We start from the raw sequence: 15,189 nt of genomic DNA, 5'->3' as shown, positions 1-15,189 counted from the left end.
TCGTATAAATTTAAAAGTGCTTAGAATTGCTTAGAATTTTAATATTAAGACATTACCTTTTGTAATTATTATAATTATATTCTTTATAGTTGTTTATTACTGGTAGAATGTTCTATTCTTATTAATTAATTAATTATCTGGTAGAATGATTTATTCATATTAATTAATTAATTAAATTAATTAATTAATTAATTAATTAATTAATTAATTAATTAATTAATTAATTAATTAATTAATTAATTAATTAATTAATTTATTTATTTATTTATTTATTTATTTATTTATTTATTTATTTATTTATTTATTTAATTAATTTTAATTAATTAATTTTAATTAATTAATTAATTAATTTTAATTAATTAATTTTAATTAATTAATTAATTAATTTGTTCTTTTTTTTATATATAGGTTACTTAGCTACTGGTATTAGTATTTGTGACTGTGATATTTTTGTTTCTGTTTTTTATTGCTTGAATTTTCTTAAGATATTCCTTTTGTAATTTTTCATTGGCTTATTTAAATGTTTGGTTTTTTTAACAGAAATTACGGTTTTTTTTTATTGTCTTGTTTATTTGTGCATGAAGAGCCAGAAATATGCCCCTCCCCAACTCAACACAAAAGCTAGCAACCAACCATGAGAGTTACAAAATAGCGAAAAGGAATTATTGCACCACCCTTAACTGATTAATAAAATATTCAATCGCGATATAGGCCTATGCACAAGTATTATTTATGAAAACAGCGTGCAGCACGACTCTTAATATTAAGTATGCCTACAACTAGTGAAACCACTGAACTATTTTGTGTAAAAATTAAAGCGCCAAAAACCATCCGCACAAATAGTAGCATATAAACCCACCAAAGCGGTATAACGCTCATTAAATCGGTGTTGTTGTCGAACTAATCCTCCTAAAGCTCGTATTAAAAAGACAAGTAATAAAAAGTTAACTAAATGCTAAAAATGATGTAGGCCTAGGCGAAAAATTGTGTATTATTTTTTTGTCCTAGACACTCAACGATAAACCACTATCAAGTATGAATAAAAGACTGTTAATTGTCCAAATAAATCAATTTATAAACGTTGAGGAAGTTGTTCATTTTGTCATTTTGTAAAACAAAAATTAAAATAACTAACCTGACAGATTTCAGGATCATATTCCAAGATTTATTTTCTCATGCGCGCCGCCCAGGCCTGCATGTTATGCCGTCAAGAAAATCAACCCCTGGCCTACATTTTTCAACATGCAATATAATTCCAATGTGATGAATAGTGAGCGTTGCATTGAAGATGAGGATGCTTGGACGATACAGATATTAAGCACATGTTAAATGGGGGTGGGGTATGGGGATGTCCCAGTTTGTTTAACAAGGGCAATTATTATTTGGCCAAACAATTTTGGTCACCTGCGGTCAAATTAGTAAAAATTATCATATGCATGGGCATCAAGTGTAGAGTCAACATTTAGAGCCAAAATTTTGAGAGGTCATTTTGGTCACCAGAGGTCATCCGAGGTCAAATTAGTAAAACTGTCATATGGGCATGAAACTTGGTTAATACAGTCAACATTTAGAGCCAAATTTTTGAAGGTCATTTCGGGTCACCAGAGGTCATTGGAGGTCAAATTATTAAAAACTGTCATATGGGCATGAAACATGGTGGGTACAGTCAACATTTAGAGCCAAATTTTTTGAAGGTCATATCGGGGTCACCAGAGGTCATTGGAGGTCAAATTATTAAAAACTGTCACATGGGCATGAAACTTGGTGGATACAGTCACCATTTAGAATCATATTTTGGTAAGGTCATTTGGGGGTTACCAGGGGTCATCTGAGGTCAAATTTTTAAAATGTTGTATTGGCATAAATTCTGTCGAGATTTGATCAGCAACTTCAACAATTGGTTTGATTTACACTTATGGATTTCACGTTCAAGTCATTAACTGTTTTGACCGTGATATCATCAAAATAGGGGTATAATTTGCACTGTCCATGAAATTTGGATAAAAGGGTACTTGGGAATAAGCGGCGATAAGTTTATGTAAATATTAAGTGTCATTGAAAAGGGGTGTTTGAAATTCTTGTCATTGAAAACCACAAAAAAGTGGTTGTTTTTGGCCCCCCCCTCTCTCTCTCTCTCTCCCTCTCCTCTCTTTTTTCCTCTCTCTCCCTCCTTTTTTTCTCTTTTTTCCTTGCATACTAGGGGGAGGGGTACCAAATAGGCAATTTTTTGCCATGGGGAAAAGTCCCCACTGCCGTAGACCACTGGTTTCCCCTCTCAAGTTGGAGATAGCACATTACCCATAATTTGTTTAATGTCATCTATGGTACATGTACTCTGTACAAAATCGCCCCAACCCCCGCCTTGGGAAAAAAATCCACTTTTTCAAAATCAGCCCCCCAAATGAAATCCTGCGTGACGGGCCTGATGATATGAGGGAATCTAACTCTCAAAATAACAAAATAAGGGGCTGTGCAACAATTATGAGCCCTGGGGAGGTCTGAAAATTGTGAAAAAAAAACAGTTGGGGAAGACAGTACGGAAACGCTTTAATATGCAAAGTTTCCTGCACGCTACACTCGCAACATACCTAATTCTAGACCATTTAAGGTTTGCAAATTGGGATCCCAAAAATTTGGCATGTTCAAAGGGTGGGGGGAGCAAAGATTTTTTGGCGGCCCGAGGGGGGGGGGCAAGCGATTTTTGGCAGGCCGAGATGGGGGGGATTTTTGGCGGGCCGTTTGGAAATTTAACTTGGGGGCTCATAATTATTTGTTTTTATTTTACTTGGTCTAATTTATTTAATCCAAAATAAATTAACACATAAATATAAATCAATAACAGTTTATAAATCATAGTAATAAAAACACTGCTTCCTCATAAATAGATTTATAAAATGGGAAAACAAAATTAAGAAGAAAAGAAAATGCACAAATATTCACATAATTGAAAGTAAATACTTAGTATAAGCCTAAATAAAGATATGATGATGATAATAATAATAATAATAATAATAATAATAATAATAATAATAATAATAATAATAATAAAAAAGAAAACAGTAAATATTTATACATGATTAAATGTGAATACCTATCCCAAGAAATAATTCATTTACATTACTACATTTGTATAACACTGCTATTTCAATTTAACCTGAAAAAACCGAAAAAAAAACCCATAAAAACAAAAATGTACGATCTTTTTGCGATATCGCCCAACCCTAAACTCAAAACCAGGAAGTAATTTGACAAAATTGAATGTATGTGACAGTGCAAGATATAACCGAGCTAATATAACTTAATTTCTGCTTCTAAGAGGAATTACTTTCTTTAAAGGCCATGGATGACTTATAAAAAATATATGAAATAACTACTGGAGCAAGGCAGGAGGTGAGCATGAGGTTTCGAATAAATCGGTTGCATGACGTAAACACCCGTGGCTCTGCCCCGAATTCGCCACTACTATTATACGTAGCGGTAAGTAGGCCAGTGGGACAACGAAACCGCTACGTGAACGAGCTACACATTACTATTCAAAAAGCGCTACTTAGCTTAAGATAGGAACCCTGCTGTTATCAGTTAAAAGCCTTCCAACAGAGCTTTTAGAACAAAAACAGTTCTACAAAGTTCTTTATGCTCTCCAGCTGTTTCCTGACACATGCCTTATGAATTTATCCATGACTTTGACTCCCAAACTTGAAATGGTTTTAAAATGTTCACAGAAACTGAGTACAAGTTAAGTCCACCTTTTATAACACTGAATGACCCTTGGCACTGAATGCTGTACATATTTGAATGATAGCAGTTTACCATGGTATATTGTGGTGATCTTGCATTTCTTGCTATTGTATGTGGAAATTATACAGACTGACTGCGAGTTTGGAGCTAATACAATATATATTTTTTAGGCCTAATGTTCTGGTTATTTCCATATTCAAAGTTGAAACTTTTGAGGAAACAGTTTCAAAATCTTCATGGTTTAAGTACATTGCATAATTATCTTTTATGTCACTTTATCTTTGCCAAGACATAAAACTAATGAATTAAATATCACAAATGCCAGCAGCACTGATAACACCGAATGTAATATTTATACTACTTGACCTAGATACCATCGCCTAATGAAGATTGCAGATCTAGAACACATAGATCTATTAACTAGAACACTAAATAAGGTTGCCTGCCTACCACATGGTATAGACCGAACGTCAGCAAACACCGTCACCACAGGTGCGATGCGTAATAACTTGTATCTCTTTCGGGTGACTGTGTCCCCAAAATTTGCGATTTATTAAGCATTTAATCATGTGATCAAGAATTAGGGGACACTGGAAAGGTTTAAGCTGCTGCGTGGGATACGTCAAAGTGGAGGCATGTCGCACTCAAGTAGCCCAATTCCAGTCAAAATGCACCCAAACAGCTAATATTTGGGAGCTTTTATTTAATCCAATTAAAACACACCCAATTAAACAAAATTACACTTCCTCAAGCGCTTTAAAATGGAATATCAGCTTTTTTTTTTTTTAGACTTAAAATCTGAGGAAATCTGCAAAACAAAAGGAAGGAAATTGCAACAAAAAAACGTCATTCCTTGATACTTGCAAATGTAGCCCAATATTAAGAAATGGGTATAGCAACCTTTCTTACACTTCCCAGAATTCTTTGCAACATGATGCATCACCGCATTTCATCAAATGACACTCCCATTACAGGTTCCCTTTGATTTCATATTGAAAATAGACTGATAAACATGGTTCGAAAGTCAAGAAATAAATATATTTTGCAAGATCTGGATGTGCACTGTTAATTGAGGTACATTTCTTCACCATCGACTCATGTTGCACTAGATAGCAAATCAGAACAGAAAATTGAACTGGGAGCAATGCATTATGGGAAGTGTCAGATAACATTTTCATACAGGCAGCATGACATCTGAAAGTAGCCCAAGACTGTGCACTTTCTGACAACTCTGGCAATAAATGTTTGCTGCAACGTATATAATAAGAGACACTTCCTAGTCACGTCATATCAATGTACTATGTTGTTAATCATCCATGGAGATTACGTATAGAAAAATATTATTTTAATCTATTTAACCCGGTCACAGGTCCGTCAATGAAGTGTTCGCATAAACAACAAATCAGTCATTATGATCAGGCCTGTAGCCAAGTTATTTCATCAAATTCCAACAATACCACAGCCCCATTTCACAAAGCTTTATGATTGATCTTATGTTTCCTGGTTGTCCGTCCGTCGATCATTCGGTCAGTCAGTCATTCCATCCGTCTGCAATCTTACAATTGATTTACCACACATAATCCTCTATTAAATCAATCGCAAGATCAATCGTAAGTCTTTCTGAAATGGGCCCAGTAATTGCAATGATTATAAAAGCTTTTACAAATTCCAGTTAACATGGCTGGGTGCCAGGTGAGATGCACCCATTAATATTTCTAAAATGTCCACTTTGTGGCAAATATAATGTGCTAAAATGTCAAAAACTTATTATGATGACACATTTCTGACTAAATTTAAGACAGACCCTGAAATTCTGTTTGGAGCCTTAAAAGGTCCACCTTTTACAAACAAGTGAATTTCTTTCCAATACATGTTAACATTTTGGAAGTCTCACACATAACACCATAAACACCTTGGTTACATGGCTGGTTAGCACCTTTAATATGAGTATCATGAGACCAAGTTCAGAGATCAATCTTAAACCCCATGGGTACTTCTTTCTTACGGTACACCTGATTGGTTAATTACATGATATAATCATCTGAGTAACCAATCAAAATTGAGCTTTTAGCCATTTAAGCTTAATACCCATCAGTCCCACTGACCTTTCTTACCATATCTCTGATTGGCTCAATAAAATGACATTGGCCTCTTTGTAACCAATCAAAATATTTCTAAGAGACATTACAATATAGTTACATATAGAAAGACTTACCAATAATAAGAATGGGTTTCCTAGCAAATCGTAGTCTGCCCAAGATACCCTGGTATTGCTGACGACACCCAGCCGACCAAAGGCGTACGGCATATTCACAACTAAAGAATACAACTAATAGCACTTCCTGTGGATGATATCAAAATGAGCAAAAAGACAAGAGAATAGAATATATCATTACAATGAAATTTTCTTTTCCATTTAGAAATTATATTTTTTCAGCCACCATCTTGACAATCTTTGAACCTTTACAGTGTTGATTTTAGACTGACCTTAATGTATTGCCTTAGAATGAAACACAATTGTATAGAGGGTATCAGAATAATTAAAGGGTATATATCTGCTGTCTACTGAAGATAGCATAATAATTACTATAATTAGCAGAATAATTAAAGGGTACATATCTGCTATCTACTGCATAATATTTACTATGGTTAGCAGAATAATTAAAGGGTATATATCTGCTATCTACTGAAGATAGCATATATCTGCTGTCTACTGAAGATTGCATAATAAATACTCTAGTTAGCAGAATAATTAAAAGGCATATATCTGCTATCTACTGAAGACAGTATAATAATTACTATGGTTAGCATAAGAAATTAAGGGTATAATCTACTGAAGACAGCATAATAATTACTATGTTTGATTGTTGTAACATAAAAAAAATTAGGGTAAGTAGGTAGGGATTTTTTAACTTTTTGTTTTAGTATATTCACGGACATTCTTTGTGATAAAACGTTACCAAAGTTACAAATGCAATTTTTAAAGCTGGAAATTGCATTTGATATAAGCCTTGGATCTTTTTTACTTCTTTTTTTAAATTAAATTTTCTATTTCCTTTTTTTACTTATTTATTTATTTATTTATTTATTTTGTTGCAAAAAAAGTGAAAAAGAAGTCTAGGGTCGGGCCTAATTTTAGGGTAGGTCGGGTTACGCCAATCAAACTATTTTTTAGGCCTTAGCAGAATAAATAAAGGGTACATATCTATTACCGTAAAATGGGGTAACTTCGGTCAGCGGGGTAACTTTGGTTGGTCAAATATATTTTTTTAAATGGTCATATTTTCGTACAGCAATATTGTTTTTAGTCATATTTGGTGTCAATTTGTTACGAAATATGTTTGAAAGAAATAATAATTGCTCATGTCCAATTTCCTCGACATTTCTGAAAAAATCAGGATTTTTGACCAAAAATGAGCATGTTTTTGACATTTTTTCAGAAAAAAATAAAAATCGATATTTGTGAGCAAGGATGTGTGCTTGATTAATTTTGTAGAGCCCAAATGTCAGAAGAAAAAAACTTGTCCATATACAGCGAAGATCAATTTTTTTGATTTTTTTTTCTTCATGGAATGTAATGCTCTGGCCAAAGTTGCCCCAAATCTTGGGGTAACTTTGGTCAGGCTAACCTAACCCCTAGGGCACCCTTAAAAATTATTTAAAATCTTTTCAACTTCAATGTGTAGAAGGAACCCTAATGTCATAAAAAAAGAGATAATTGAAATACAATTGGTTTTGTTTGGAAGCAGTGGTTTAAAAACCCTGAAAGTTACCCCATTTTACGGTATCTACTGAAGATAGCATAATAATTACTATGGTTAGCAGAATAAATAAAGGGTATATATCTGCTATGTATAGTTAGCAGAATAATTAAAGGGTATATATCTGCTATGATTAGCAGAATAATTAAAGGGTATATATCTGCTATCTAATGAAGATAGCATAATAATTACTATGATTAGCAGAATAAATAAAGGGTATATATCTGCTATCTACTGAAGATAGCATAATAATTACTATGGTTAGCAGAATAAATAAAGGGCATATATCTGCTATCTACTGAAGATAGCAAAATAATTGCAATGGTAAGAAGAAGAATTAAAGTGTATAATGATTATAATGATTATAATAATTATAACTGAAATTCAATATGTTGTTTGTTTTGTATAAATTTTGTATTAAATGCATCCATCTTCACTAGGAATTTGGAAAGGAAAGTTGGGCAGCTTTTTAGTGTATACAGTCAGTTACTTGGGTCTATGCCTATGCATGTCTGTCTAATAATGACAATCAAAATTTGTAGGCCAACAAACTATAGTTCATTTGGCTTCCTCAAGGCAGTATCATCAGTACATTGTCTCATTTACTTCACACAGGAACAGGTGCACTGCCTTTAATCGCTGGTTTAAACACAGCAGTTTATTTTGAGGCAATGCAACTGATGTCATTGCCTCAAGGAAACCAAATGGAGTCATGTGCATACAAATTAGCTGACTTTACTCTGGTTACAGAAAAGATCACTGTTAGGGTTAGAATTAATATCGGAGCCTGAGATCAAAATACTAGTTCATACATACTCACGATATAACGACGTTTCTGATTGGATTTGCGCCCTTTTTTGCTGGTCATAAATACCGTTTATGACCAGTACGCAGGGCATAAACAAGCTGCGTGGAACCCAATTAACGCGATCCACGATTTGCTAGTGTTTTTGCACGATTTTGCGCAAGCATGTCACGCGCCCATCACACGCGGGCGCAAGAGATGAACGCGTTGACTCCTCGGCCGTTGACCTCACGAGCTGCTTCCTGCAAGTAGGCCTACTCATTTTCTCCCAATTTTTGAAGGAAAGCGGTATGAAAATGTTATTTAAACTTGTAAACCTTATTATTTTCATTTGTTTTGGATTGCTAACAATGTTCAGAATGTTGGGTATGTATGAACGGGGTTCATTCATAGGATTTCGGGCATGATCGTTGATTTATGCCCTCGGCTCATGCCTCGGGCATAAACAGCGATCATGCCCTCAATCCTATGAATGAACCCCTAATTTACATCTGACGATCAACTCCCCATAGCCTGTGATTGGTTAGTAGCAGGTAAGAGGAAGGTTGGTTCATCTGGTGCCTTCATCAGAGAAAAGGAATTGCAGAAAATGCCGAAAAATGATGATACTTTTACACTGCCGACACGATGCCTTCAGGAAAGGAAGTTTCCAATTACTAAGACCTAATGATGATAATCAAATTTGCAGGCCTACTAACTATAGTCCATATGAGAGAGTTGGAATGTTTGAAGGTACACATTGTTTTATCATTGTGTTCAGAAATTCCAATCATCACCACAAATCATAAGCAAATGATTTCCGAGTTTGATTGATAGGTGATGCCAGATGCAATTTTATCTCTGGTTCCGACATCAATTAATCAATCAATCAATCAATCAATCAATCAATCAATCAATCAATCAATCAATCAATTAAAGGGTATATATCTGCTATCTACTGAAGATAGCAAAATAATTACTATGGTTAACAGAATAAAAATAAAGGGTAAATATCTGCTATGTACTGAAGATAGCAAAATAATTACTATGGTTAGCAAAATAATTAAAGGGTATATATCTGCTATCTACTGAAGATAGCATAATAATTACTATGGATAGAAGAATATTTAAAGGGTATATATCTGCTATCAATCAATCAATCAATATATGAATAAATTAATCAATTAATAAATAAACAAACAAACAAACAAACAAATAAATAAATAATAAATAAATATTGAAGAGTGAACTCACCATATAAAAGAGCACAGTGTCTGCCAAATCTTTTAATTCATGATCCTCTATTGTTGACAAGACACTAAATATAAGACACACTAGAACCACAGAAAATCTGTTGAGAGAAAAGAAAAAACACCAAATGGTTAGGGTCAAAGGTCAAAGGAAAAAAAAAGCAAGAACTTCATTATATCTCAAAACATTTGACTCACACTACCCTTCTGGATGGACAATCACATGGATAGATGTATACAGGGACTGCCTTTTGAGGAGATCGAGAACAATCACTCTCTACTGCTCTCCTTAAATCTGAAATAGGAGAGTGATGTTTAGCTCTCCTTAGTTGACCATTATCTCATTACATTCTATTGTAAATGCTCTAAACAGCTCTCCTTGAAGATTCAGAAGAGATATTTAATGCTCCCCTGCAAATTTTAAAAGACAGTCCCTGTGTATGCACACACAAAATGTCCATTATTTTTATGCATGCATCCTAGCTGTAAATCCATGTTCTAAATTTAAAGTTAATTTATCATCATTGAATAAGGCAAAAACCAGAAAGCAGAGCTTTTAAATTTCCCATTATTATAGGGCATTTCTTTTATTAGGTCTTGGAAAGGATTTTCGCTAAGTTATCGGAAACAGAAAACAAACAAAATTTGGCTGTGAAGCGGTAAAAAATAGTGGCCCAAAAATGCACTAAAGAAAGAAATTGGCCATTTCTCATAATGCAACAAATAAACCAGCCTAAAAATTGCAAACCGCTTTGCCTTTGTTTACCATTAATTGCTTCTGAGACAAACTTTGTTTTATGCCTAATGTGAATAATTTATTTTCAATTACACAATAATAGCTCCATCTGTTCTTTCACACATAATATACTACTATATATAGAATACCAAATGCCTTATACAGAATACACATACCAAACCGTAAATAGCAAGAGTACCAGTTAGTCTCAAAAATGAAAAAGAATTCTCACCCTGGGGGAAACTCTCCCTATAGCGACAGTTTTCTTTACAAGAAGGATCCTCACCTGCAGGCAAACTAATTATATTTTGGCTTCTGGCTTGCTTTCTCTCTTGTTTTCAAGCCTAAACTGATCAACTTTTTTTAAAGTACACGCTATGTATGTTACTGTCATTCCTTTGGGAGATGCTAAGATTAGAACTGGATAATTAAATTAGTTAATCAACCAGAAAAGCAATTTACTTTTAACTATGAAGCCCAGTCATATTTTACCTCATTTTGATTTAATTTTTTGATGATTTGTCTTACTGTTTTCAGAAATGGGCGTTTTTACTGTTCTTGCTAAATTACATTAAAAAACACTTTCGCCCAAGAGTTGAATCCCATTATATTCTGCACAGAGAAAATACAGGTGAATTTTATTTTAAATTTTCTTCTATTGAGCAGCAATTTGGGAATTAATTTGAGTTAAAATGATGCACTACCTAAATATAGCCTACCTCACTATATTTCTAGTAAACACTATAAAAGAGATATATATATATTTGTATACATTTCTGATTAGATTTTCCAGAAGTGGGTGATTTTTTTTATAAATAGTAACAATGATAATGATGAGAATTGTAATAATAATGATAATGGTAATAATAATATAATTATGACGGAGATGATGATGATAATAATACAATAAAAATCGCAATAATAGAAATAATATTAAATATAAATCATCTATCATAATAGGAATAATATAATGAAGATGATGATAATAACAATAATAACAATTACAATAACAGAAATAATATGAAGCTGTCACCACTGCACCCAGCACCTTTAAAAGACAGACACTCATGAATTTAGTAGATTTTCCAGGATATTTTCTTTCACAATTTTTGAAATTTCACCTGTACATGTACCCACTGGTATTGAGTGTTTAGCTTTATCAGTTTTTTCTTTCTGAAAGAGTCCGGTTTGTCCAAGCATACAGCCGAGGTCCATCATAAAGTCGCAAATATTGGGACGGCCATTAAGAATCAGGGCGAACAAAATAAGGGTTTGGGTTAAATTAATATGGTGTTATAAAGAAAAAAACCTAATTATTCCAGAATTGGGGAGACTATGGTTAGCCCTATACCGTCCCACATGCTACGGCCCAAATACAGGTTGATCCTGTTGGTTATCCACTTTATTTTCTTTTACATGCAACATATCTACATTCACGAAAAGCAATATGTTAAAATTACAACTGTAATAATGTAAACTTATTCATCACAAGTTGGTTGAGAATAGCGTGTCATCGCAGCATGATTCAATCAATTCAGTAGTGGGTTAACACCCAATTTGAGTCGCTTTTGAACTAGAATAATAGCCAGTAGCAAATGACCACTTCACACAGCTCCCATATGTGTTATTCTTACAATGATGCTGCTGTTAAATGCAATGATTGGGCCGTTCCATTTAAAATCCACACAACCCCCAATGGAAGACATGACCTTAATCTTCTTAACTGGGAGTGTGAATTTCCAATGGGGTTACCTGAATGGGTGACTCCATTTAAAGTCTACACCCCCTGTGTGGGAGATTAAGGTCTTGTCTTCCATAAGGGTTTTTAGGGGGTGTATGGTTTTCAACTGGAATAACCCATTACATTTGAACAAACAGGTCTGCATGGACATCAACTGCAATTATGCTCATCCATTGTAGCTCACATGTCTACAGTAATGACACGTTTTTCTTTCCAACCAAAGCTCACATTTTCCATAATTTCTTGTGCAGAAAGCTTGTTTTAACTAGATTATTTCATATGAACAATTGAATGCACATGATACATCTAAATATTTGAATGTTAGTTTTAATTATATGTGATAAGCTTGACAAGATCAAAAGAAAGGACAAACACTCCCCTGGCCCATATGATTACCAACGGTTTTCATATGACATCAGTACCGTAAATTGTTGGCATATATGCGGCCCAGTTTAGTCTTTACAGGAGGTGGTGAGGGGTAAGGGGGTTAAACCCCTCAAAATGAGCTGGTTTGCTAAGTCAACCCCCCTCCCTCCCCCCAAAAAAAGATGGCCTTCAAGACAAAATTGTACCTTTATTTTGGGCAAAAACATGAAAATAGTGTAAGATTGAAAATTGGCCTGCTAAACACAAAATTTCACCTTAATTTTGGGCTAAAATAGTGTGCAATTTAATGCAATTTGCATGTAAGTATTACAGTTACACAGGACCAAATTGATGCCCACCTGGAATTTTGTTTGTCTTAGTCCCCTCAGACAACTGACCCTGATACGCTACTGATCATGTAAAATACTTGCCCCCCCTCCCTGCAAAAGGATTCTTACAAAGACCACACTGCATACACCCACTGATTGTGTATAGCAAATCAGAGATGCTATATCGGTAATCTCATTGTTAATAATAAAAGCTAGCCATGTCATGCAATCTTCTGTGTCACCTAACCTTGGCCAAAACTTGACTTTCACAAGGTTAAAACTGATAATGCGCTGTTCGAATTGAAATCCATACACCCCTTATGGAAGACATGACCTTAATTTTCCACACAGGGAGTGTGAATTTCAAATTGGGGTTATTACCTGAATGGGTGACTCCATTTGAAATCTACACCCCCTGTGTGAGAGACAAAAGAGCTTGGCTTCCACAGGGGGTGTATGTTTTTCAACTAGAACAGCCTGATGACATCATCCACCAGTAGTTGATGAATATCTTCACATTATTCTTATACATCCCAAAGCCACTAACCTTGGCCAAATCTTGACATTTTCAACCCAACAATGAAAATGTGATGTACGAAGAAAGCATTTTAATAAGATTTGGTTAAAAATACACATAATTGTATTATATTTTGTGTAATTTTTGACAGTTATGTCTTCCAATTCAAAGGCTAAACCCACTATACCAGGGACTGCCTTTTGAGGAGAGTGAGAGCAATCACTCTCTAACTGCTCTCCTTAAATCTGAGTGATTTTTAGCTCTCCTTAGTTGACCATTCTCTTCTTACACTATTGTAAATGGCTCTAAACAGCTCTACTTAAAGGCTCTTTAAGAGCTATTTAATGCTCCCCTGCAAATTCCAAAAGACAGTCCCAGCTATACACAACTTTTTACAAAAATTAGTCATTTCAAAAAAAAAAATAAGATGCCTTTAAAATCACTATCAAGTACGAGAGATGAAAAATGAAGACATAAAATATTGCTATAGGCCTACTATAATCGTGCAATAAACTCCATCTACACATGAGAACATGCCGACTTATATAATATCACCCAGAATCAGCCAGGGGCCAATTTTGCTTTATTACATCTACTGGCTAGTTTACATACCGTCCACATGCATGTCTGCTTATTTACAAGACGTGTGGTGCATTGAAAACCGGACTATAGATGCGGAAATGTCCCCTTTGACTTGGGCAATTGATGTTGACTGATAACATTTGTATGTAGCTTTAGGAAATAGCATTTTTTTGTGCGATTCAATTTTTCAAGTGCAATTTTTTCAAATTTTCATGCTTGCTTTTTAACTTGACAGTTTTCAAGCTTTATTCATAAACTACATGCCAAACAAACATTTTCACAGGTTTTTAATTTCACGCAAGCTTAGAAGACTATTAAAAGTATGAAATTAATGTGGCATAAAAATTTCACTTTTACATTGCTTACATCTTAGCAATGATATAAAGATACCAAACACAGGTCAATATATTATCTATTACTCCTTTATAATTTTGTGATTCTAGTATCCTCTGTTTATGGTATGTTTCAGTAGATATCCACGAAAAAAGCTTATTCCCACAATTTCAGTTGATTCCGATTTTGCATTATGCATGATTCTGTGTATTACATAAGCTGCATAGGCCACTGTGCTGTAATTTTATACAGATAACAGAACATACACTTCTAGTGCCCGTTTCTATTCATCGTTATGTATTCTTCTCCCGTACATTATTTTCGCGAACTACCCTTCACAGCCCAAATTATATAAACCTGCACGCTAAACAATGCATTATCTAAAACCTGCACGCTAAACAATAGATTCTAGATAATACGTGCACGCTCAAATACTAGAAATACTACTTTCACATAACCATATAGTAGAGTTAGGTGGCGCTTTCGACACAGAGGTCACATAACTATATAATTGTCTGTTCGATATATATACCATCAAAAAAGTGCGAATATACATTCTGTGGTGTTAAAATGGTATTTACAAACGGTGTTCTATAATAGGGTACAATTACCGAATAGGGTGCAACTCGTTAGACTTGAGTCCAGTCCTCGTTTACGGAGTTTAGGGTTAGGGTTTAGGGTTGGGGTAGGGCAGTCTTGTAATAAGACTAGTAGAGTTGCACCCTATTCGGCAAGCTCGTGCAAAGGGCAGATCATTGTCATAAATTATGATTAATGACCTCAAATAAATCAAACATCAAATGAGAATAATCGAGCTTCTATTAATTAAAAAGGCCCAAAAACAGGTGGATCATAATTATACAAGATGACACCATTGCAAAATATTCAGCATTTTACAAATGAAATACATGTAGGCCTATATCTAAAATAACATAGCCGGGGCCCGGGAAACACACACTAGCGCATAATATCATGATCATGCTTTATAATACCATAGGCCTTCAAACACATGTGTTTGAAGGCCTATGATAATACTGAACAAATTGTTAAAT

The 15,189-nt window shown here is 34.2% G+C and overlaps 1 protein-coding gene across 1 annotated transcript in view; it reads right to left on the bottom strand.

The window, feature by feature from the left end:
• The window catches only part of LOC140137557 (potassium voltage-gated channel subfamily KQT member 1-like), a 476,223-nt gene that overhangs the window by 349,805 nt on the left and 111,229 nt on the right, over positions 1–15,189 (bottom strand). The window contains exons 2-3 of the mRNA XM_072159271.1: positions 9,538–9,634; positions 5,954–6,080 (exon numbers count right to left, since the gene is read on the bottom strand). Coding sequence (XP_072015372.1) covers positions 5,954–6,080; positions 9,538–9,634 — 224 coding nt within the window. The remainder of the gene's footprint in view (positions 1–5,953; positions 6,081–9,537; positions 9,635–15,189) is intronic.

Source organism: Amphiura filiformis, chromosome 17 (assembly GCF_039555335.1).
Source record: "Amphiura filiformis chromosome 17, Afil_fr2py, whole genome shotgun sequence".
In the NCBI taxonomy this organism is placed as follows: domain Eukaryota; kingdom Metazoa; phylum Echinodermata; class Ophiuroidea; order Amphilepidida; family Amphiuridae; genus Amphiura; species Amphiura filiformis.
Note: the sequence above shows the minus strand (reverse complement) of the source record. Positions and strands in the feature narration are given on the sequence as shown.